This window comes from Leptodactylus fuscus, chromosome 2 (genome assembly GCF_031893055.1).
Source record: "Leptodactylus fuscus isolate aLepFus1 chromosome 2, aLepFus1.hap2, whole genome shotgun sequence".
NCBI lineage: Eukaryota > Metazoa > Chordata > Amphibia > Anura > Leptodactylidae > Leptodactylus > Leptodactylus fuscus.
Window position 1 is genome coordinate 103,713,374 of NC_134266.1, and position 26,980 is coordinate 103,740,353.

General features: G+C 45.5%; 1 protein-coding gene across 1 annotated transcript in view; it reads left to right on the top strand.

Annotated features, from left to right (window-relative positions):
• Positions 1–26,980, top strand: part of CACNA1S (calcium voltage-gated channel subunit alpha1 S) — a 676,496-nt gene that overhangs the window by 622,655 nt on the left and 26,861 nt on the right. Inside the window, exon 36 of the mRNA XM_075263101.1 lies at positions 12,156–12,257. Coding sequence (XP_075119202.1) covers positions 12,156–12,257 — 102 coding nt within the window. The remainder of the gene's footprint in view (positions 1–12,155; positions 12,258–26,980) is intronic.

Here is a 26,980-nt window from a genome sequence, read left to right on the forward strand (position 1 = left end):
CGATTTATTGCAAACGAATATCGAATATTTCACTGTTCGCTCATCTCTAGTCCTGAAGACTCTTACATGTGCCCGTGCAGAATCAACCAACAAAAATTACCGCAGAATCGGTAATATATTTAATTCCTCAGTTTAGGTGATACTGGAATTTCTTCAGGACGGGCTAGACAAAGGGCTCTTGGCTGCTACCCTGAAGGTATGCGTTGCCGCTTTGTAAGCCTATCTAGGGAGGCGTTTATCTCAACACTCTTTGGGTCTGCTTTTATACAAGGTTAAGGCCAGCAGTTACTGCTCCTGTCCACAAATAGGACCTCAGTACGGTCCTGTTGGCACTTTGCAAACCACCCTTTGAGCTTCTAGAAGACACTGAATTGAAGTTCCTAACCTTTAAAACGGTATTTCTCCTGGCTATTACATCTATATATCTAAAGAAACCAATACCCAACTTCATATGATAAAGCCCACAAAGCCCAATTCCGGGCGAAACGTGCGTTGGGGTTGATGCAGGTCCTGGTATTGGTGGTATAGGTAATGCTTATCTCTGGGGGTCCCTTATTTACTTACCTATGGTCTCTATGTGGGTTCATACTTTCATTTTGCTTAGGTAGTGTTTTGTCTCACACCAATATTTATACTTTGTATTATATTTTACCCACTTATGTACATGGCTATGTATTTGACTATTGGGATCCTTATGCTTTACTTATGTACAGTCATGGCCAAAAGTTTTGAGAATGACACAAATATTATATTTTCACATGATCTGCTGCCCTCTGGTTTTTATGTGTGTTTGTCAGATGTTTTTATCACATACAGAAATATAATTGCAATCATATTATGAGTAACAAAAGCTTATATTGATTGTTAGAATGAGTTAATGCAGCAAGTCAATATTTGCAATGTTGACCCTTCTTTTTCAGGACCTCTGCAATTCTCCCTGGCATGCTCTCAATCAACTTCTGGACCAAATCCTGACTGATAGCAGTCCATTCTTGCACAATCAATGCTTGCATTTTGTCAGAATTTGTAAGTTTTTGTTTGTCAACCCGTCTCTTGATGATTGACCACAAGTTCTCAATGGGATTAAGATCTGGGGAGTTTCCAGGCCATGGACCCAAAATCTCTGTTTTGTTCCCTGAGCCATTTAGTTATCACCTTTGCTTTATGGAAAGGTGCTCCATCATGCTGGAAAAGGCACTGTTGATCGCCAAACTGCTCTTGGACAGTTGGGAGAAGTTGATCTTGGAGGACATTCTGGTACCATTCTTTATTCATGGCTGTGTTTTTAGGCAAGACTTCTTGGCTGAGAAGCAACCCCACACATGAATGGTTTCAGGATGCTTTACAGTTGGCATGAGACAAGACTGTAAGTACAACTAGCAAAAATAAAGTCCAGCTCACACTCTTATGTATATCTTGTATTTATTGCCGAAATGCACGGACACCAACACGACTTGATTGGTCAACGGAAACTTGTATAAATAGAAGAAAATCCAGCAACGACCGGGCAATGGATGAATAAAAAACTTTAAATCTTTATTTCGTGCTTCTAAAAATACACTCCATTTTCATGAGAATTCAGTGGCGGCAAACAAAGCGCATCACTAATGGCAGTTGCTACGCGTTTCGGAACATGGTTCCTTCCTCATGGCATGACATTAGTGATGCGCTTTGTTTGCCGCCGCTGAATTCTCATGAAAATGGAGTGTATTTTTAGAAGCACGAAATAAAGATTTAAAGTTTTTTATTCATCCATTGCCCGGTCGTTCCTGGATTTTCTTCTATTTATACATGAGACAAGACTGGTGGTAGCGCTCACCTCGTCTTCTCCGAATAAGCTGTTTTCCAGATGTCCCAAACAATCAAAAAGGGGATTCATCAGAGAAAATGACTTTACCCCAGTCCTCAGCAGTCCACTCCCTGTACCTTTTGCAGAATATCAGTCTGTCCCTGATGTTTTTTCTGGAGAGAAGTGGCTTCTTTGCTGCCCTCCTTGAGACCAGGCCTTGCTCCAAGAGTCTCCGCCTCACAGTGCGTGCAGATGCACTCACACCTGCCTGCTGCCATTCCTGAGTAAGCTCTGCACTGCTGGAAGCCCGATCCCGCAGCTGAAACACTTTTAAGAGACGGTCCTGGCACTTGCTGGTCTTTCTTGGGCGCCCTGTAGCCTTTTTGTCAACAATGGAACCTCTCTCCTTGAAGTTCTTTCTAGCTGCGATACTCTTCCCTGTTAGGCCATTTTTGTGCAGTGCAATGATGACTGCACGTGTTTCTTTAGAGATAACCATGGTTAACAGAAGAGAAACAATGATGCCAAGCACCAGCCTCCTTTTAAAGTGTCCAGTGGTGTCATTCTTACTTAATCATGACAGATTGATCTCCAGCCCTGTCCTCCTCAACACCCACACCTGTGTTAATGGAGCAATCACTGAAACAATGTTAGCTGGTCCTTTTAAGGCAGGGCTGCAATGATGTTGAAATGTGTTTTGGGGGATAAAGTTCATTTTCTAGGCAAATATTGATTTTGCAAGTAATTGCTGTTAAGCTGATCACTCTTTATAACAATCTGGAGTATATGCAAATTGCCATTAGAAAAACTGAAGCAGTAGACTTTGTAAAAATTAATATTTGTATCATTCTCAAAACTTTTGGCCATGACTGTACATATTTATATACCCCTTACCACTAGGTCTGGGTATAGTTCAGTTTCCTCTTATTTACCATATATCTCATGTATTTTTGTATACATTTATGTGAGCGTTCGTATTTCATTATCTTTTAATGATATCAATAACATTTCTAGTTCTATTATTATCATATGAAGTTGGGTGTTGGTTTCTTTAGATATTTTGATTGCAATTACACACCTACATTTCTTTATTGTGAAGGTAGTCTGAAGTCAGACTAATAAGTAGATTGGATGGATTCCAAATTATGCGTAGGCCCGGGGCATCAGTGATGCAATAAGCACAGAGACAAAATGAATCTGAAGCTAAAGCATAAGTTTTATTGAATAAATCATCTCTTCTTATAGCAATTTTCAGTAGGTGTATATGGGTGTGTAGTAGGCGTATATGGGTGTGTAGTTGATTAATCATTAACCGTTAGGAGTCAGCAATTTCCATGCTAATGTATGTGTATTACACAATTGTCCCTCCCTAATTATGAATATGCTAACTATTCCTCTCACTAATGCTAGATGAAAGGTTACGTAATTTTGTTGGTCACCTTACTGTGTGGTATACCAAAGTCTATCCAATATCAATTTTCCTATTAATTTATCTTGTACCATATTTAATCAACTGCTTATCACTTTATTCAAGTAAATTTATTATATGTTTTGCTGAACCAGTTCATGGTCCAAACTGATCTAGCTAAAAGAATCAGAGAAAACATATTTTTCAACCTTAATGAAAATACAGATCAATATATATATATATATATATATATATATATATATCTATATATATATATATATATCTATATATATATATATATTACTAGAGGGAGGACCCGGCTTCGCACGGGTATATTACATTTTATGTTTGTGTAGTGGCCCCATAAGAATTGTCCAGTTTTGCACTGGTGTATTTTGTATGTGGTTTCTGTGTATGTCCATAAGAGTCATGTGATTATGTGTATCTCATTTTGGATATCAGTGAAAAACCTGTGATCACTTGTTATGGATACCTGGAGTAAAGCTGTATGTAATCCTTCCTCGTTTAGTACTGTGTTTAGACGCAAGTATCTAATCCTTGTTGGTGTGGTACTGTGTGCAGATGCACATATCTAATCCTCCAGCGTGTGGTACTGTGTGCAGATGTGTGTATCTAATCCTCCCCCGTGTGGCATTGTGTGAAGAGGCACGTATCTAATCCTCCGGTAAGTGAAACTGTGTGCAGACATGCATAGCTAATCTTACGGCATGTGGTACTATGTGCAGATGTGCGTATCTAATCCTCTAGCGTGAGATACTGTGTGCAGATGCGAGTATCTAATCCTCCCCCGTGTGGTACTGTGTGCTGAGACGCGTATTTAATTATCTGGCATGTGGTACTGTGTGCAGAGGCATGTATCTAATCCTCCAAAGTGTGGTACTGTGTTCAGACGCACGTATCTAATCCTCCCCTGTGTGGTATTGTGTGAAGAGGCGCGTTTCTAATCCTACGGCATGTGGAACTGTGTGTAGATGTGCGTATCTAATCCTACAGCATGTGGTACTGTATGCAGACGCGTGTATCTAATCCTATGGCGTGTACAACGGTGTGAAGATGTGCATATCTAATCGTCTGGCATGTGGAACTGAAAGCAGACGCGCATATCTAATCCTACGGCATGTGGTACTGTGTGCAGACGTGCTTATCTAATCCTCTGGTGTGTGGAACTGTGTGCAGATGCGCGTATCTAATCCTCCCCTGTGTGGTATTGTGTGATGAGGCGCATATCTAATCCTACTGCATGTGGTACTGTGTGCAGATGCGTGTGTCTAATTCTCTGGCGTGTGGTACTGTGTGCTGAGACGCGTAGCTAATTCTCTGGCTTGTGGTACTGTGTGCAGAGGCATGTATCTAATCCTCCAAAGTGTGGTACTGTGTGCAGACACGTATCTAATCCTCCCCTGTGTGGTATTCTGTGAAGAGACGCGTATCTAATCCTACGGCGTGTGGAACTGTGTGTAGACACGCGTATCTAATCCTACGGCATGTGATACTATGTGCAGATGCATGTATCTAATCCTCTGGCGTGTAGTACTGTGTGCAGACTCGCATATCTAATCCTCCCCGTGTGGTACTGTGTGCTTAGACGCCTATATAATTCTGTGGCTTGTGGTACTGTGTGCAGAGGCATGTATCTAATCCTCCAAAGTGTGGTACTGTGTGCAGACACATGTATCTAATGCAGCCCTGTGTGGTATTGTGTGAAGAGGTGTGTATCTAATCCTACGGCATGTGGAACTGTGTGTAAACGCACGTATCTAATCCTCCGGCGTGTGGTACTGTGTGCAGATGCGCGTATCTAATCCTCCCTGTGTGCTGAGACGCGTATCTAATTCTCTGGCTTGTGGTACTGTGTGCATAGGCATGTATCTAATCCTCCAAATTGTGGTACTGTATGCAGACACACGTATCTAATCCTCCCCTGTGTGGTATTGTGTGAAGAGGCACATATCTAATACTCTGGCGTCTGGTACTGTGTGCAGATGCATGTATCTAATCCTCTGGCATGTGGTACTGTGTGCAGACAGGTGTATCTAATCCTCCCCCGTGTGGTACTGTGTGCAGACAGGTGTATCTAATCCTCCCCTGTGTGGTACTGTGTGCAGACAGGTGTATCTAATCCTCCCCTGTGTGGTACTGTGTGCAGACAGGTGTATCTAATCCTCCCCCGTGTGGTACTGTGTGCAGACAGGTGTATCTAATCCTCCCCCGTGTGGTACTGTGTGCAGACAGGTGTATCTAATCCTCCCCCGTGTGGTACTGTGTGCAGACAGGTGTATCTATTCCTCCCCCGTGTGGTACTGTGTGCAGATGCACGTATCTAATCCTCCCTGTGTGCTGAGACGCGTATCTAATTCTCTGGCTTGTGGTACTGTGTGCAGAGTCATGTATCTAATCCTCCAAAGTGTGGTACTGTATGCAGACACACATATCTAATCCTCCCCTGTGTGGTATTGTGTGAAGAGGCACGTATCTAATCCTCTGGCGTCTGGTACTGTGTGCAGATGCATGTATCTAATCCTCTGGCATGTGGTACTGTGTGCAGACAGGTGTATCTAATCCTCCCCCGTGTGGTACTGTGTGCAGACAGGTGTATCTAATCCTCCCCCATGTGGTACTGTGTGCAGACAGGTGTATCTAATCCTCCCCGATGTGGTACTGTGTGCAGACAGGTGTATCTAATCCTCCCCCGTGTGGTACTGTGTGCAGACAGGTGTGTCTAATCCTCCCCCGTGTGGTACTGTGTGCAGACGTGCGTATCTAATCCTCCCCCGTGTGGTACTGTGTGCTAAGACGTGTATCTAATTCTCTGGCTTGTGGTACTGTGTGCAGAGGCATATATCTAATCCTCCAAAGTGTGGTACTGTGTGCAGACTCGCATATCTAATCCTCCCCGTGTGGTACTGTGTGCTTAGACGCCTATCTAATTCTGTGGCTTGTGGTACTGTGTGCAGAGGCATGTATCTAATCCTCCAAAGTGTGGTACTGTGTGCAGACACATGTATCTAATGCAGCCCTGTGTGGTATTGTGTGAAGAGGTGTGTATCTAATCCTACGGCATGTGGAACTGTGTGTAAACGCACGTATCTAATCCTCCGGCGTGTGGTACTGTGTGCAGATGCGCGTATCTAATCCTCCCTGTGTGCTGAGACGCGTATCTAATTCTCTGGCTTGTGGTACTGTGTGCAGAGGCATGTATCTAATCCTCCAAATTGTGGTACTGTGTGCAGACAGGTGTATCTAATCCTCCCCGATGTGGTACTGTGTGCAGACAGGTGTATCTAATCCTCCCCCGTGTGGTACTGTGTGCAGACAGGTGTGTCTAATCCTCCCCCGTGTGGTACTGTGTGCAGACGTGCGTATCTAATCCTCCCCCGTGTGGTACTGTGTGCTGAGACGTGTATCTAATTCTCTGGCTTGTGGTACTGTGTGCAGAGGCATGTATCTAATCCTCCAAAGTGTGGTACTGTGTGCAGACACATGTATCTAATCCTCCCCTGTGTGGTATTGTGTATGTATCTAATCCTACGGCATGTGGAACTGTGTGTAGATGCACGTATCTAATCCTACGGCATGTGGTACTGTGTGCAGATGTGCATATCTTATGCTCTGGTGTGTGGAACTGTGTGCAGATGCGTGTATCCAATCCTTTGGCATGTGGTACTGTGTGCAGATGCATGTATCCAATCCCTCGGCATGTGGTACTTTGTGCAGACGCGTGTATCTAATCCTTCGGCATGTGGAACTGTGTGCGGAAGCGCGTATTTAATCCTCTGGTTTGTGGGACTGTGTGCAGACGCGTGTATCTAATCCTCTGGCGTGTGATACTGTGTGCTGATCTGTGTATCTAATCCTCTGATGCGTGTATCTCAGTTTGGATATCAGTGTTGGGTTGTGTATGTGGAGTGACCGTGTGTATTGCAGTTGGAATATGAGTGAAAGACTTGCGGGTTTGTATTGGCTAAGGGGGGGGGGGGGCGTTGTGTTTGGAATGCTGTATCTCAGCAACGGTACATCCGAGCGAGTTGGAGTCTCGTCTTAAACCTTCCCGGATACCTGAAGTATCTTTGTACCAAATTTGGTGAAGTTTGGTCCAGTCGTTTGGTTCGCATTAGAGAACAGACAGACAGACAGACAGGAATTCATTTTTATAATATAGAGAGATATTCGGATGAAATATATATATATTCGGATTTTACTTTGATTTCCCTATCATTATTTATTTTGTATGGCTATTACATCTGCCAAACGGATAGGAGAACTACAGGCATTCTCCTCTGAAGAACCATACATCACATTCTTCGCGGATAGAGTCCAACTCAGGTTTCTTCCCGGGTTCAGGCCCAAAATGCCTTCTCTCTCCAACATTGGCCAGTTGGTATCTTTGCCTGTGATTTACCCTTCTCCTTCTCCACCTGAAGAAGTCAGGTTCCACATTCTGGACCTTGCTAGATGCCTGAAGATCTATCTAGGGCGTACTCGCTCATTCCGGAGATCAAAAATCTCCTCATCAATTTCATTGGTAAAACAAAAGTTGACTTAAAGCCTCAAAGACCACTATATCCGGATGGGTAAAGGAGGCTTTCAAAACTGCTTTTCAAATTAGGGGTTGTCTCCCCTGCCTTCCTAAAAGTACACTCTACGAGGTCAGTCTCGACAGAGAAGAGGGCTTTGTTCCTAGACCAGATCTATGCCGCTGCCTCCTGGTCCTCGGAATCAACATTTATAAAGCACTAGTAGAATACCCGCGGCAATGTTAAATTGTTGGTTATGCTGGCTAAAGTAAAATTTTCACTGTCACAGTGTAATTGACATTTTCAGAGTGCTACTGAATATCTTTTTTTTCCATTTAAACATACCTCCCAACTTTTGAAGTACAAATAAGAGGGACAAATTGTGTGGCGCACTATGCGTGACGTGGCAAATTTAGCTCCTCCCACTTTTATGGGGTTTTTTTTGTTTTTTTTTTAAATGTAGATTGTGAGCCCCACATAGAGCTCACAATGTACATTTTTTCCCTATCAGTATGTCTTTGGAATATGGGATGGAAATCCATGCAAACACGGGGAGAACATACAAACTCCTTGCAGATGGTTTTTTGCCCTTGGCGGGATTTGAACACCAGGACTCCAGTGCTGCAAGGCTGCAGTGCTAACCACTCAGCCACCGTGTGGCCCCCTCCCACTTTTATGTTGACTCCACCATTCTCCCATTCTCCACATTTTCATGTGCCCCCACACAGTATAATCCTCCTACAGTTACCCATAATTTATATGCCCCCCTCCATCTCCATCACCCAATTTCATGTCCCCCACTTCATCTATCCCCTAGTTTCATGTCCCCCATGCATCTGCCCCCAGTTTCATGTCCCCATCTCTTCCCCAGTTTCATGTCCCCAATCTCTGCCCCCAATTTCATGTCCCCCCTCCATCTCTGCCCCCTGTTTCATGTCCCTCCTCCATCTCTTCCCTAGTTTCATGCCCCCCTCCATCTCTGCCCCAGTTTCATGTTCCCCCTCCATCTCTGCCCCAGTTTCATTTCTCCCCATCTCTGCCCTAGTTTCATGTCCCCCTCCATCTCTGCCCCAGTTTCACATCCCCCCTCCATCCCTGCCCCCAGTTTAATGTACTCCCTTCCATCTCTGCCCTAGTTTTATGCCCCCTCCATCTCTGCCCCAGTTTCATGCCCCCCTACATCTCTGCCCCCAGTTTCATGTCCCCTCTCATTCTCTGCCCTCAGTTTCATGTTCCACCACAACCTCTGCCCCAGTTTCATGTCGTTCTTCCCACTTCTTAATTTGCTTCTAGTTTCATGGCCCCCCCTTTATTATGTTCCCTCTCAATGTTTAACACAAAACAACACTGATACTCGCCTTTCCCTTGCTACCCGCAGCTCTCTCCGCAGTCCCACTTACAGAGTTGTAGCCATGATGTGAGTGACGTCATCACATCGCGCCTACACATCCAGGAGCCAGATTGCAACGTTAAAGCAGGAGCTGAGTTGCGACAGCTCCTGCTTTACTCGCCTATGCATTCAACTCCAGACACAGATGAGTTAAAAATGGGACATACCTCCCGCTGACCGGGACTGCGGGACAGGACCCCGAATCCAGGAATATCCCACAGAATCTGGGACTGTTGCGAGGCACGCTTAAAATTTTTACTTATTTTGGCATTTTACTAATATTAACAATTTTTTTTTTTCATTTCAACATTTTTATTGATGTTACATATTCAATACATATTATGTAGTATAAACTATTACAACTATATTTTAAACAATTTTTTATCAAAAATTAAAATGTATGCCCCTTACACAAACATCTAAAATATTTACACACAATTAACAACATAATGCACCCCTCCCCCCTCCAGTGTAATCTATAAGTAGTTCATGGACAAAAGAGTAAAATTGGTTTACAGTTACTCAACTGTCTATTGTAGGGCGTCAGTGCTGAGAGCTCCCCGTATAGTCAGCAATAATAATAATAATAATAATAATAATGACAATAAGGCAGTTTTCGCCTGACCAATATTGATGCTCAGTAAGGGCTCGTTCACATCTGCGTTCATCTTTCCTTATTGCAGGTTTCCGTTTCCTGCATAAAACAGATGCAGGAGACGGAAGCCTGCAGGAGACTTTCTCACCCATTCATTTGAATGGGTGAGAAAGCTGTCCGGCCGTGAGCGGCGGTGAGCGTTTTGCGCTCTCCGCCGCGAAACCGGGTTTTATAATCCGGACACAGAGTCGGACATGCACTACTCTGTGTCCGGATAAAAAAATCCGGTTTCACGGCGGAGAGCCTAAAACTCTCACCGCCGCTCACGGACGGACCCGATCTATGGTTTCCGTCTTCTGCATGGCAGAAGACGGAAACCATAGAACGGAGACATGAACGCAGGTGTGAACCCAGCGTAAGGCTGCTTGCACACTACAGTAACACTGAAGTCTTCAGGCCGTGGATTCACAGCTTTGTGTACAAAGAAGTCTATGGAACTGCCAAATCCATGGCCTGGAGGGCTGTGAAAAATACTGCAGTGTGCAAGCAATCACTAAGGATACCGGACATGTTTTATCAGTGCATGCATGCGTGTACATATTTATGATCCATGTGCATGTATGCATGCACGTGTGTAGTCCATGTATATGTGTGTGTGTGTGTGAGCACGTGTATGTGTGCATGCGCGTGATCCATGTTTATGTATGTGTGTGCATGAACGTCTGTGGTCCATTTATATGTATGCGTGTGTGTGCACGTGCGTGTGTGTATTTGTGGGTGTGTCCGTGTATGTGCGCGTTTGATCCATATGTTTCTGCGTGCACAGGGCAAGTGTCCATGCGTGTGGTAGTTATGTGTGAGTACGCATGTGCTGTGTTCGTCCGTGTGTGTAGTATGCATCCATCTGAGTGTCTTTGTAAGCATGGCCCGTGCGTGTGTGTGTGGTATTTGTGAGGTGGTGTTTGTGTTGTTTGTTGTAGCATTTGTGTGGTGTTGTTGGTGTATGTACGCTGTCTGTGTGATGTTTATATGGTGTCTGTGAAATGTTTCTGTTTGTGTGGGGTGGTGTTTGTGTTGTGTGTGTCTGGAGTGGTCTGGTATTTGTTTGGTGTGTTGTGGCAATTGTGTGGTGTTGTGCTTGTGGGTTGGTATATGTGTGCTGTCTGTGAGATTTTTATATGGTGTTTGTGAAATGTTTGTGTGTTGTGTGTGTTTAGCAGCGACTCTTTGGCGCCGTTGCTGTAATCCGTCCCTGTCAGTCACAACTGTTGTTTTCCCTTCAGCGCTTTCACTTTTACTTTTCCCCATTATATGTATAGGGCCTAAATTTAGGGGCCCCAATCTCATGACGGGGGGATGCTAGCGAAATGTGACATGCGCAGTATTCTGTTCCTGTGGGTGGGGAGGGGGCGTGCCAAATTTCACCCAAATCAAGGGAGAACTGTGGATTTGTATACAGCAGACTACTACAGAATTTGAGTTTTATACATATAGACTACAGATTATGTATGTGTGCTACAGAAGCCACGGCTTTTTGGCGAATAGTGTTAACCTCAGTAGAGCGAGAAAACCCTCACTAGGGGATTACTTGCTATCTCCCCATATTGTGCTGCAGTAGGACGACAGGGGATCATTGATTATGTAAATAATCTGTTTTCCCTTAGTCCCAACAGCAGCACAAGGCTTCTCTCCCTATTCCACTAGATTACTCTTGTATTTACACATGGGGGGAAGGACTCGGTGTTCTCTTATAGGGTCATAGCCATGTGTATGTAAATTTGGCTGATTAAAAATTCCGCCTGTCCTACCAGAACACAGAGCCAGAAAATATCCTGTATTGTGCTGCTGTTGGGACTAAGGTAAAACAGATTATCTACATAATCAACGAATAAAGAGCAACTATCGATTCTCCTGGCATATAATATCCACTCTGGAATATTTCACTATTCTGTTGACCAAATTTATCATCAATATCTTATGTATCAAGCAGGTTAATTTTTACTGGCAGACTTTACTGGTACTGGCTACTATTCAATTGGTGGCATTTTCTTTACAAAAAACATTAAAGGGGCTATTCAGGCACCGCTAAAGTTATATCAAACTACCCCCCCCCCCCCCCCGTTTTAAAATAAAAGTCTAAAAAAGAATATGTTAAACTTATCTATTGTGCATGGTGAGCGGGCATTCAGGGTCCGACGTCATCTTCAGCCATGCCTCCTATTGCTCACGAACTGCCATTGATAAAAAATGGCACGGGTGCGTGCGCAGTAGTAGTAGTAGCAGCAACTGTTATTATCAAGATATCTCTTTCTATTGAAAAAAATGAAAAAGTTTGAATAAAACCTTACACATCCAAACTGAGGAACAACAGGTAAATGATTACTGTTTCACTAAATTTATTTTCCTTTTATTTGACTAATTGAGCCTTACATTTTTAGGAAACTTTGAGCAAAGCAATGAAGAACTGAGAATGATTATAAAGAAGATATGGAAAAGAACAAGTATGAAGCTCCTGGATCAGGTTATCCCACCAATTGGAGGCAAGTATGCTTAACCCTTTCCTGCCAGAGGGATTTTTTGATTTTCATTTTTGACTCCCCACCTTCCAAGCCTCATAACTTTAAATGTTGCACTCACAAAGCCACACAGGGGCTTAATGTTGGTGGGACAAATTGTTCTTTATAATGGTACCATTTACTATTCTGTACAATGTACTGGGAAGTGTTTGAAGTGCAGCCAACATATATTCTATGTTTCGGGACGATTCCAGGGATATCAAATTTCTATGGTTTTATTTACATTTTAAGCCCTTAAAGGGGCTCTATCACTGGATTTTCGCTATTTTAGATAAACATATGCCTGAATAGTAGGGTTGAGCGATCGGAAATGTTCAGATTCCGATCAGCGATCAAGTAAATTTCACGATCGCAATCGGAATTCCGATCCCGATCTTTTCGGGCGGGATGGAGATCGAAGGTTATTTCCCACAATTCTTGGCTACTGGCCAATCATTCTGGGAAAATCTTATCACCCATGGGAATGAATGGAAGCGGCCAGCCGCTTAACCCTAGAATGCATACGTGGGGCCTCGCGGGCCTGCCAGGTTACTTGTTTTCTATTTTCTGTAAAAGTACTTTAGTTAGATTTTTGAAACTCTAGGTAATCCTCAGGTATATAGTTGTTAGTAATTTCCAGTTATTCATATATTTTTATGTTACAGACATTTCGGTATAACAACCTTTTTTTGAGACTACCCCATATTCACGCACCTGGGGCCTTTTAGGCCTGTTTACAATTATCATGGAATAACTAAAAAAAAATACTTTTCAAAGTTTATTGCAAAGTAAGGATGCATTCCCACTAGCGCTGGGGTCCGCCAGGACGGGATTCCGTCATGGATCTGACCTCCTGGTGACCCCAGCTAAGGCTGGCAGACGCATACCTGGGGCCTCACAGGCCTGCCAGGTTACTTGTTTTCTATTTTCTGTAAAATTACTTTAGTTAGATTTTTGCAACTCTAGGTAATCCTCAGGTATATAGTTGTTAGTAATTTCCAGTTGTTCATATATTTTTATGTTACAGGCATTTCGGTATAACAACCTTTTTTGGGACTACCCCATATTCACGCACCAGGGGCCTTTTATTCCTGTACTATGTTTACATGTGATAGTCTTTTTGTCTGTATTGTTGCTGGGGAAGAACTTTTATGACTCTGCTATTGCTGGGAAGAGTGTGAGGGGAGGGGGAGGGGGGGCACAGGGGCCTTTTAGGCCTGTACTAGGTTTACATGTGATGCTCAGTCTTTTTGTCTGTGTGCTGATAACTCGGTGTTTTTGTCTATATTGTTGCTGGGGAAGAACTTTTATGACTCTGCTATTGCTAAGGAAGAGTGTGGGGGGAGGGGAGGGGGGCTCCCCCCACACTCTTCCCAGCAATAGCAGAGTCATAAAAGTTCTTCCCCAGCAACAATATAGACAAAAAGACTGAGTATCACATGTAAACCTAGTACAGGCCTAAAAGGCCCCTGGTGCCCCCTCCCCCCCTCCCCTCCCCCACACTCTTCCCAGCAATAACAGAGTCATAAAAGTTCTAGGGTTAACCACCTGTGTGCCAGCTGCGTCCATTCATTCCTATGGATTTACCACAGCCTGCTACTCTTCTGCTTCGTCCCTGTTTTCCCGTATACTCAGCTGAATATGCGGTAAAACAGGGACGAAGCAGAAGAGTGGCAAGATGCAGGATGTGCTGCTGTGAGGATGACGAGGCAAGTTCGTGAGTAGATAGATACTACTGTACATTGACTTGTCTATCTACTAGAGAAGTCAATGTACAGTAGTATCTATCTACTCGCGAACTTCGCTTAACTTACCTGCACAGAAGTGCTGCCGCTGCCCACTTCTGGTACGGTCCTCTCTCCTTCACATGCCTTCAGAGCGCACTGCGCCCCCCACCTCCCTAACCTAACATTATAGAGGTGCTGAGAGAAGGTGGGGCTTGTGGCTTAGGAGAGTGTGGGCGGGTACTGGGAGGGGAGACGTGAGTGATGCCCTCACGTCTCCCCGCCCACACTCTCCTAAGCCACAACAAGCCATGCCTACTCCCATCATCTCTAACACTAACCTAGGGAGGTGGCGGCGCTCTTAAGGCCTGTGAAGGAGAGACCAAGACCGGATCGGACCGGATCAAGAAGAACTGGTAGCGGCAGCGGATCTGTGCAGGTAAGAAAGAAAGAATTTTTGGACTACATGCTGTGTAGTGAATAGGATCGTTTTTAAAATCCGATCTTCGATTATTAAAAAAAATCTCATTGACTTACATGGGATCAGGATCGGATTCGAATGGAAATCGGATTTTAAAAACAATCCTGAAATTTCAAGATCGGCTCAAATCTACTGAATAGCCTTCAAAAAGGCTATTCAAGTCCTGCTAATCATTTGTTAAAAGACCCCCCCCCCCCATTTTAATGAATTATCTTTTAAAAGTATATGGGCGTTCCCGTGCACTCCTCATGTCATACTCTGTTCACGCCCTCCTCTCTTGGTTCTTGTATGTAAGTCCCTCCTCCTGCTTTTGATTCACAGTCTCTAACTGTCTCTTCCCTGCCAGGACCTGTGATGATGTCACTACTGCTCTGTAATTGGCTTGTCCCTGTGATGACATCACTACAAGGTCCTTCGTCGTCTTCTAAGTAATGAACTATGCAAAACTTTGCAAAAAAAATTTCAAATTCTTCCCAAAGTTGCCATATTCTGTTTACAATTTTTAGATTTCTGTGTAGGGATGCATAGAGTGTCTTTTTGTGGGGCCTGTTTTGGGAACACACTGGGAATGGATGCTGTTGGTTTCCGAATTTAGGAAAGATGTGTTTTGAGCTTAGAGAACACACAGAAATAGGCACACTCAGATGCTGAGATATCAAAGTGTTCTAATTTAATGGCGGGAAAAAAGTAATTTAAAGGGATCCTATCATTCAAACTCAATTTTTTCTCTCTAACACGTCAGAATAGCCTTAAGAAAGGCTATTCTTCTCCTACCTTTCAATGTCTTCTCCGCCCCCAGTGCTGCGAGAGAACTCATTTGCATACCGACAAAAAATGGGATTTCAAGCGAACGGCAGCGTGGGGAAGACGTAGAAAGGTAGGAGAAGAATAGCCTATCTTAAGGCTATTCCGACGTGTTAGTGAGAAAAAAAATAGTTTGAATGATAGGATCCCTTTAAATACAATACAGACAAAGAGCAGGTTGGGCCATATAATTAGCATAACATGATTGGTTGTAGAGTTATAAGATAATTCTGGCACATGACTATTAGATGAGGAATAATGTAAGCTACATCTCATTATAGCTTCCAAGAGGTGGGATGAGCTTTCTCATAGAACAAAGAAGGATACAAAATGCTTAATATGTGAGCTGACATCCTCCACACTTAGTCTAGATGTATATATCATGGCAAAAGAGATAAGGAGACAAGCTAGGCGCCAGGCAACTCCTCCAACAGTCTGTGCTTACATCCTTTCACACTCAGAGTGACCTCACCTCATAGCATATGTATTAGAATACAAAACAGATGACATATACAAAATGGAGGACTAATCATGGAGGATTATCTCCAACAGGCCAGATGTACTTTTTAGTTATTTTATTCACAATTTTATCAGAGGAAACAGCAAAAAAACGTAGGCTTGGCACTTTTTTTTTTTTTCTGCTACATCGTTCACCGTACAGAAAAATATTTTAAAAGTTTGTAGACTGGGCGTTTTTAGATACAGGGATACGACAGGTGTATAGCAGTAATTTTTTAAGTTTAAAATGTTTTCTAGGGTAAAAGGGATAATTTGAATTTTTAGGTCTTTTGAACATTTTTTTTAGAAATTTATTTATTTATTTATTATACGATTTTAGTAGTCCCCTATAGGGAGCTTGAATCTTGTGTTAGCATCAATGTTAGCGATTTTCCTGGACTCAACAGAGGTGTTGGTGGCGCTGGCTGCCAAATAAACAGCACATAAGGTGGTGCAACCCAAAATGTGGCTTTATTCAGCTTATAACAGAACAAAAATAACAAACAGCCTAGCCCACACATAGGGCAATACCTCACTTCTTAAACCCTGACTTATCTACTGAGGGCAAGATACTTCTCTGCAGCTTCTTGTTAGCAGTCTGACTCAGTCCTTTCTGGAATCTAGTCCTCTTGGTACAGACCTCCTGTCTGTCTGTATCTGGTCCACATTCCTTCTGCTCCTGCAGGTCACTGGCAGCACTATTCTGCTGTGTGCACTCCCTCTGGGGTTGAGCCCCTTTCTCGGGTATGGGTGTGGTCAGATTCCTTTTTAACCCTGTTTTTGGTCACTCTACAGCACCCTCTTGGTTCACACCCTTACACTTGCTAAATTTTGATAACAGGCCCCATAGAATACAATACAATTGCAGTGCAGTCTATCTGACTTTCACTATGATACTATACCTACAACAAGCCTTGGAGCCTTCATAAGGAACAGGTGGACTCCAACGATCTTGCTGCGCAGGAAACAGCCTGCAATGGAAAAGGTGGAGACCACACCCAGGGGCTTTTTTTGGGGGGCCCTGGGAAGTAGCAATGCCTGTGATCAGAGAGGACAGTAGCTATGGCGGCCGCTTTAAAAACCCAGCATTCCCCAGGTCATTAAACTATTACTGTATATAGTATCTTTCATAGTAACATAAGGCACTGTTGATCTAAAGAAAGACAAAACCATATGGATACACAGCAATTTTCTTGATCTTAAAGAGGACCTTTCACCATTTTGCCCATAGGCAGTTCTATATACTGCCGGAAAGCTGACAGTGCGCTGAGTTCAGCGCACTGTCGGCTCTCCCGATCTGTGCCCAGTGTGAAGAGCTTACGGTCCGGTACCGTAGCTCTTCTATGGTCAGAAGGGCGTTTCTGACACTTAGTCAGAGACGTCCTTCTTCACAGCACAGCCAATCGCGCTGTGCTGTAAGAGCCTTTCTGACCATAGAAGAGCTACGATACCGCACCGTAAGCTCTTCACACCGGGCACAGATCGGGAAAGCTGACAGTGCGCTGAACTCAGCGCACTGTCAGCTTTCCGGCAGTATATAAAACTGCCTATGGGCAAAATGGTGAAAGGTCCTCTTTAATCAGATTCTATTTGCAGGTAAAATCTGCTACGTGTGAAAGCCTCTATAGAGAGCCAACACCATTTATAAGAGCCCTCTTAATAAATCCTCAGGGCTTTTTCACATTGCGTTTTTGGCCTCCCTTGCCGGGATACGTTGGTAACCAGTCAGAATCAGCTGTCAACTTATCCCTGCACGAAGAACTGGCCATTAAAAAAAAAAAAGGGGGGGCCTGCAGTTCTCCGTGCAGGGATAAGTGGGTAGCTGATTGTGACTGGCTACCAACGTATCCCGGCAAGGGAGGCCAAAAACGCAATGTGAACACTCCTTTAAAGTGAAAGTCCCACCCCCAAACAGGCTGCTATGCTAGTAGTATAGCAGCCTACATCATTATTATTCTCCAGCTAAAAACTTATATATTCTATATTATTGCCCCAGTTCCCTCTCCGCAGTGCCGCACACCCGATACCCCAACAAACCCCCCATCCACCTTCTAACATCTTTCCATTGCCCCCTGTACCCATACCTCCCAACTTTTGAAGAACCAAAAGAGGGACAAAATGTGCGCCGTGGCTAATTTAGCCCCGCCCACTTTTATGTTGGCTCCGCCCATTCTCATTAATTTTTCATGTGCCCGCACACAGTATAATCCTCCTAAGTCACCCGTAAATTATATGCCCCCCCTCTATCTCTCCCCCAGCTTCATATACACCCTTCATCTGCCCCCAGATTCATGTCCCCCTCCATCTCTGCCCCCAGATTCATGTCCCCCCCTCCATCTCTGCCCCCAGATTCATGTCCCCCCTCCATCTCTGCCCCCAGATTCATGTCCCCCCTCCATCTCTGCCCCCAGATTCATGTCCCCCCTCCATCTCTTCCCCCAGATTCATGTCCCCCATCTCTGCCCCCAGATTCATGTCCCTCCATCTCTGCCCCCAGATTCATGTCCCCTCCATCAATTCCCCCAGATACATGTCCCCTCCATCTCTGCCCCCAGATTCATGTCCCCTCCATCTCTGCCCCCAGATTCATGTCCCCACATCTCTGCCCCCAGATTCATGTCCCCACATCTCTGCCCCCAGATTCATGTCCCCTCCATCTCTGCCTCCAGATTCATGTCCCTCCATCTCTGCCCCAGATTCATGTCTCCACATCTCTGCCCCCAGTGTCATGCCGTCCTCTCCTTCATCTGCCCTCAGTTTCACGTTCCACCGCAGTGTACACATTACACTTACCTTCTCCCCGTTCCCTCGCTGCTCTCTGTGCGCCTCTCTCTCTCACTGGCACACAGTTGTAGACGCAATGTGACGTCATCACATCGCGTCTACACAGCGACTAGTGTAGACGCAGCGGCAAAGCAAGGAGCTGACCTGTGACAGCTGCTTGCTGTAGCCGCGGCCTGAGTATGTGTTCAACTCAGATCTGCGTCCTCTGGACGCAGATCTGAGTTGAAATCGGACATACAATGACTGCTGCGGGTGCCAGGGGGCCGGCACACGGTGGCGGGCCAAAAACGGGCCCCCCCATTTTTCAATTTGGCCGGGCCCCTGACGCCAGTAGCAGTAATACTGGCCTATCGGCGGCCCTGCTGTCTGTTAACTCTCTATGTAAACACAAAGATTACACTTCTCTATAGAAGCCTGGTAATTCTTCTATACAAATCTTTGTAATATAATATCCATTTACTGTGAATATTATTTAATAGTAATCATTTCTAGTAATCATAATTCACTCACTATGGCCACAATGGATGTGGTGAAGTGCAAGAGTGAATACACCTGTTAGGGCTCGTTCACATCTGCGGCCCGGTCTCCGTACTTAGGTTTCCGTTTCCTGCCTAAAACAGAGGCAGGAGACGGAAACCTGCAGGAGACTTTCTCACCCATTCATTTGAATGGGTGAGAAAGCTGTCCGGCCGTGCGCGGCAGTGAGCGTTTTGCGCTCTCCGCCGCGAAACCGGGTTTTATAATCCGGACACAGAGTCGGACATGCAGTACTCTGTGTCCGGATAAAAAAATCCGGTTTCGCGGCGGAGAGCGCAAAACGCTCACCGCCGCGCACGGCCGGACCCGGTCTATGGTTTCCGTCTTCTGCCATGCAGAAGACGGAAACCATAGAACGGAGACCCCAGACGCAGGTGTGAACCCAGCGTAAGTAAATTATTTTAACTACTTTACTGTTTACTATAATTTAGATAATCGCTAAAAGCTTGTCCATTTACTTCAGTACACAGTATGTTATATGTATGCACTACTGGAACAAGAGTTCCATGGTGAATACTGCTGTGACAGAAGTCAGTACAGGACAATGTGGAAGCTGCTGGGAATGGAGTCTGATGGAGGGTAAAGAGGAGAGAAAGAACTTGTGTGAGCAAGAGGCGGACATGGAGGTGCAGGCTGGGTGAGAGCAAGAGGGGTAGAATGGGGGTGCAGGCTGTGTCTGAGCAACAGGGTGACATCGGGATGCAGACTGTGTGAGGGCAAGAGGGGTATGTGTGGGTGTAGGCTGTGTGTGAGCAAGAGAGTGGAATGGGGGGTTCAGGCTCTGAAGGGGCACTGTGTGCACATAACATTGTGTGGGGGCCACCAGTGAGCACACACACACACACACACACACACACACACATATATATATATATATATATATATATGTGGTTGTGTGTTTTTGGTGGTGTTTGTCTGGGGATTTGAGCTGGTGTCCTGTGGTTCTCTGGTCATTCTCTTTACCACCAAGCTGTTGGGATGGTGGTTGGATATCTGCCACAGTGTCTACTTGAGCTTACTTTGTGTCTCAGTGGATGTGGGCTTAAAGGGGTTGTCTCATAACAAGGATCCTATCTATACTGCTAGTTTATGTGGATATAATACTTTTTCTTAATCAAAACTGCTTTGTTGACTGTTGTTTGGCCGCTATCTTACTTTATTCACTTCATTGTTTACATGCGTTTTTATGACCATGCCCTCCCCATGACTTATCTGCTCAGTCCCCAAGTGACGTAGCTGCCTGCTCTCAAGGGGGGAGGGAGGATCTGAGTGCTGGGAGGAGCTCTGAGCTGTTTGTGTCTCTGCCACAGATAAGCAACGGAACTCCTCAGATAGGGGAGGGGGGAGGTGAGAGCTCCGGGATTTCTGAGCTCTTATCTCCTGCTTTTCCACTTATCAGTCGGTTTAATTGAATTTGGCTGATAAGGGCTGAGATAGGGAGTCCGGTACTTCTGTATGTATTACAAACTGACTCAAATCCAGCTCTGCTACATCAGCCTCTACATCAGCTGTGGTATTATGAATTCACAGTATGAATTACTGTGGTAATTAATTTACAACCAATCCCTCATTAGTAACTGCAAACATAGCAGATCATAGCAGAGCAAGTGAAACCCCGCCCACCAATGTGCCGAGAAAACCAGGAAGTGAAGAGAACACACAGCCTGCAGATTGGTGAACAAGCGTGATGGGAATACCCCTTTAAGGTGTGTGCAGTTGTCGGCAAGCTATCAGGTCTTTCCGGGTCTGTAAAAGGCTGACTGCTGGCTTCAGTCCTCACCGGTTTTCGTGGTTACCAGCTAGGATTCTTGGCCCAGTTCAGTAGGAGAGTTTAGGTTTTATTCTCTGGAATACTGCCTGTGCCAGGCGCTACACAAGAATGTCAGCAGTAGCTTATGGAGTTAAAGGGATTCTACCATTGAAACCCCTTTTTTTGTGGATAAGACGTCGGAATAGCCTTTAGAAAGGCTATTCGTCTCTTACCTTTAGATGTGATCTCCGCCTGCGCATGCCGGCTCTACTAGTGTCTCACTGGCAGAGCCAACTGCACAGGCGTTGGAGGTGACGCCGAAGAAAGACGACGAAAGAAGGAGAGAATCCAGCCGAAGATAGAGGCGTCACTGGAGCCTGTTCTCGAGCAGCAGTGGGGACGCCCCCATCGCATTTCCAGCACTGGGGCCCGCCCCCATCGCTGCAAGAGAACTAATTTGCATACCAGTAAAAAATGGTATTTCTAAGGAACGGCGCGGCGGAGATCACATCTAAAGGTAAGAGACGAATAGCCTTTCTAAAGGCTATTCCGACGTCTTATCCACAAAAAAAGGGTTTTAATGGTAGAATCCCTTTAAAGGGATTCTACCACTAAAACACTTTTTTTTCTAGTTACCACGTCGGAATAGCCTTTAAAAAGGCTATTCGTCTCTTACCTGTGGAAGTGCTCTCCGCCGCGCCGTTCGTTCAAAATACCGGTTTGTACCGGTATGCTAATGAGTTCTCTCGCAGCGATGGGGGCGTCCCCATTGCAGCTCGAAAACTCACCGCAGCGCCGCCTCTCTGGTCTTCGGTGTCCTCCCCTTGCCTCTTCAGCGTACTGTCGGACGCCTGCGCAGTACGCTCTGTTCGACGAAGATTGCCGAACGTACTGCGGGCACCGCACATTCGCGCATGCGCAGTACGTTCGGCAATCTTTGCCGAACAGAAAGCATACTGCGCAGGCGTCCGACAGAGGCTGAAGAGGCAAGGGGAGGACACCGAAGACCAGAGAGGCGGCGCTGCGGTGAGTTTTCGAGCTGCAATGGGGACGCCCCCATCGCTGCTCCTGCGATGGGGACGCCCCCATCGCTGCGAGAGAACTCATTAGCATACCGGTACAAACCGGTATTTTGAACGAACGGCGCGGCGGAGAGCACTTCCACAGGTAAGAGACAAATAGCCTTTTTAAAGGCTATTCCGACGTGGTAACTAGAAAAAAAAGTGTTTTAGTGGTAGAATCCCTTTAAATGCATGGCTCAAGTCTTTAAGCTTGAAAGAAAGGGTTTGGGTTACCAAAGCACTAGGCTGACTTTTCACTGGAGTGCAAGATATTTCCACAGATAACTTGCAGCTGAATGTAAGGTTGGTCTGCTGTGCTGGAGAAGAGAATTTTAGTGGTGGCGAAGCATTTAAACTAGTCTGTTGAGGGAGGGACAAGCAGATATATGGGTAGATAGGTCAGAGAGGGAACAGTCTACAGTGCTAGGTGGAGTTGTGGTTTATAGTGGGAGGACTAGAATAGTTGATAGGGAGATCCATTTATTACAACTGAAAAGTATAAACAAATCTGGCCACAAAACTTCAAGAATGCACATTTCTGGTAATGAATGTGGGAACTTGGATGGCAATTTAAAGTCTTTGTTCACAAATGCCAGAAACCTATTCAGCAAACTGGGACAGCTTGAGGCCCTGGTCGAGGAAAACATTAATATAATTGGTGTGACTGAAGTATGCCTAGATTCCTCACATGATTGGACTGTTAATATTCCAGATTTTACATACTGTCACAAAGACAGGGCTAAAAGGAAGGGAGGTGGAGTGTGTGTATATATGTCCAATGTGGCATGAGAGTGATTGTGAAAGTGTAAGGGGCTTATGGAATAACTGTGTCATTTGTCTGATCTTCTGCTGCCATCTACTGCTGAAAGACTAAATTGCAGGGCAAATCTATTCACAAAAGAACCCCCCCTACAGCTCAGAGAAAGATGGTATGTTCCAGAGAGGAAAAGCGTGTGCATACAGGAAGCTGCAGGCAGAAGGGGGACACATGTCATGCTAGGAGGACCTGCTGCAGGCTGCTTTGCCCATTAAGGACTTTCCTTTGCTGAACAAGGACCCTGAGAGACTTCACTATTCCTGCCTTGTGTCAGCTTGTAAACAGAGGTATGTTGGAGTGTGAGTAGAGTGAGGGGCCATACAGCTCGGTCAAGCATTAAAGCAGCTTTGTGTGCTGGAAGATAAAGCAGGCCCCTGCCTGGAAGATTAATAAGGTGCACCTTGTTACTGACTTACTTTAAGAGAGGCCTCTCCTAGCCAATGCATGCAGGTTCTAACTAAGGACACTAGAGGGGTAACTACCACAATCTGTTGTTCTCACTGTCATATTGAAGTTATATGTTTTGCTTAGCTACTGTATACTTATTTCTTACCTTCTCTCCCGTTCCCATTCCCTTCCCCTCCTTTCTTTATTAAACTGTTATATATTGTTATTCCGTGGCTCTGTGCAGTTACTGCGTATATCATCACCTGCTCCCCATTACATTTCTGGCGTAGTCGGCAGGATACGCAGTCTGTATTGAGGCATGGAAGGACAGGGGAATGCTGTAGATGGGAATGCACTAGTGCAACCAGAAGGGGATGCACCAAGGCAACCAGATGGGGGAATACCAGTGAGACCTTTATCCCTGGGTGCAATGTTGACCCATATACCAAAATTTAAAGGAGATAATATACCGCTGCATGACTGGGCACAGCGTATGAAAGGCATGTTAAGGGTGGCAGGAGTAACTACAGAAAATCAAGGTGAAATATTGCTGATGGCCCTAGAGGGGCATGCTCAAGATACTGTATTGCTGCGTCCTGAGAGTGAAAGGAGGACACTGGAGCAGGTGGTGAAGATTCTTGAGAGAGTGTATGGTGGGAGACCTGAAACAGGTGATTTGCAGGCACAATTGTTTCATAGATTACAATGTGAGGAGGAAGGGTTGCCACAGTATGCCAATGCACTTCAGAGAATTATGAGGCGAATTCTTGCCGCAGAGCCAGAACTAGCACAAACTCCCGGATATGCCGATCGCACCCTGCGAGATCAATTTCTTAGAGGACTATACAATCCACTGATTAAAAGTGCCCTCCGGGAACGAATCAGAGTAGAGAAAAAACTGACTTTCCAAGAGATATTAGAAGAGGCAGTCTCACGCACGCAGGCTGAAGACCATGACCCACCGAATAGATGGAGTGAGGTCTGGACGCATAGGGTAGTCCCGAGTGAGGGGCCCAGAGAGCCAAGTCGGCTGGAAAAACAAGTAGATCTTCTGCAAGAGACTGTATTAGCCCTTCAAGAGCAGCTGAAGCTTATGCAATTACAAGCCAGAACGCCAATGACTGAAGTGGTAGCAACAAGACCAGCGGCCGCGCAGCCAAACACTCGCATAGCATCAGAGCAAGAAAAGAGAGACCGGTTTGATCAAAGGCGACAGAGACCCGCTAGAGAATATCAGTGTTGGGACTGTAGAAGGTGGGGCCACATGGCAAGTCGCTGCCCTGAGAAGAGGGGACCCCAGGGGACTCCGACGTTAAACTAGAACCTCCCTCCATAGTTGGGCGTATGGCGGGAGGACAAACGGACAGTATGGGAGATAAATGCCCTGAAGATATAGTTGCAAACACTCCAACGATTACGGCTGAATTTCAAGGGAAGAAAGTGAGATGCCTGCTAGATACGGGGTCTCAGGTGACCACGATGCCAGAACAATTCTTCTATCAACACTTTGGACGGACCATGTCCATTGACAAGAGAGCCCATATCAAGCTGATGGCCGCTAACAATCTACCTATTCCAGTAGTGGGAGTCGTGTGGATGGCGGTGCGTGCTTGTGGCCAAGACTTAGGCCAGAAGGGGATTATATTAACGGAAGGACAGTACAACAGGGTGGTGCCAGCCATCATGGGCATGAATATTTTGAAGGAGCTGGATCAACTGCTTTTCAACAAAGAAGGACCTGATTACTGGAAGCAGACCGCTAATGACAGACCCACGCAGAAAGTTTTCCAGCACCTTATCCGCACCAGCGGTTTGAGGAGGAATGGTGGGAATCGATATCCAGTAGGAAAGATCCACGTACCAAGGCGGACCAAGATAACTTTACCACCAAATCGAGAGACTGTCCTCACGTTACCTGTTGGGGCACACCGGAAGCTAGATGGTATAGAAGTTTTGGTGGAGCCCATATTCCTCGAAGAGGATAGAGTTGATCCATTGGTGGCACGAACTTTAGCCACGGTGAGAGATGGAAGAGTCCCTTTGCGGTGTGTGAATACAAGTGATCAAGCCCTCACGCTCACACCGGGTGTCGTCTTGGGACATGTTTATTTGGCGCCTGAAGAAGTAGCAAGTACTGAGACAATTGAGCTGAAGCCAATAGAGGGAGAAGCCTGGGCCTTGTCCGTATCCTTTGAAGAAAGAGAGGATCCCACTGAACAGTGGAACAGCCGCATTATCCTAGGACAGATGGGAGCAGACCTCACACCCTTTACTCCTGTAGAGGCCAAAACTATAGAAAATTTTATCTGGGAAAATCAGGCCACGTTCTCTCGACACGAGGAGGACTTCGGTTGTACCGACAAAATTCAACATGAGATACCCACTGGGGAGGCTTCCCCCAGCAGAGAGAGATATCGACAGATACCCCCAAAGTACTATCAAGAAGTAAAGGAATTGCTTGCGCAGATGCTGAAGAGTGGGGTGATACGAGAAAGTCAGAGCCCTTGGGCTGCCCCGATTGTGCTGGTTAAGAAAAAGGATGGGTCCACTCGGTTTTGTGTTGATTACCGCAAACTGAACAGTTGTACAATCCGAGATTCTTACCCGCTGCCCCGTATAGAGGAGTCATTGACCGCCTTGGGAAAAGCCCGTTACTTCTCCTCTCTGGACTTGGCCAGTGGGTATTGGCAGGTCCCTGTGGCAGAGAAAGACAAAGCCAAGACTGCATTCATTGTGCCCATGGGGCTCTTTGAATTCAACCGAATGCCGTTTGGACTGAGTAATGCCCCGGGAACCTTTCAGCGCCTTATGGAAAGCTGTCTAGGAGACATGAACTTTGAAGCTACCCTGATATACCTGGATGATATCGTGGTATATTCTGCAAGCTTTACACAACATCTAGACCAGTTAGGCCAAGTGTTCCGACGCCTGCGGGGACATGGGCTTAAACTCAAGCCTAAGAAGTGTCGAATCTTTCAGAGAGAAATCGAATATCTGGGGCACAAAGTGTCCGAAGCTGGAATACAACCTTCAGATGACAAAGTGAGAGCAGTGCAACAGTGGCCCACACCGACCACATTGAGGGAAGTTCGTGCATTCCTTGGGCTAGCGGGTCATTACCGCCGCTTTATCAAGCACTTTGCGAAGTTGGCAGAACCCTTGCACGAATTACTCAGAGGGACTGCGAGAGGGCCGAAAACACAAAGGATCAACTGGGGACCTCGACAAGCGGAAGCTATGGACAAAATAAAAGAAGCCTTGACCAGCGCCCCTATCCTCGCATATGCAGACTACAATCTTCCCTTCCGGTTATATACCGACGCAAGCCTTTACGGACTAGGCGCAGTACTGTCACAAGTACAAGAGGGCGTTGAACGTGTAATTGCTTACGGCAGCCGTACGTTACGAGAAACAGAACGTAATCCTGTGAATTACAGCTCTTTTCGCTTGGAACTACTGGCGTTAGTGTGGGCAATCACTGAAAGGTTTGCCGAGTACCTCGCTGGAGCCCAGATTGAAGTATACACGGACAACAACCCCCTGGCACACATCACCACTGCCAAGTTGGGAGCCATGGAGCAAAGGTGGATAGCACGTTTATCCAAGTATGACTACCATGTACAGTACCGCTCAAAGCATGAGAACCAAAATGCTGATGCGCTCTCTCGAGTCACCTCAGAAGTTCCTGTGGGAGAAATAGATGAACAATTGGAAGAAGATGAAATCCCAGATTTCCGCAAGTTCACCTCAAAGGTTGTAGAGGCTCGGATTTTGGAAATAACAACAGGAACATCTTCACGGCTACTGGGCCAATCCAGGGAAGAATGGATCAAAGTGCAGTCTTCTGACCCAGAGTTAGTCAGGG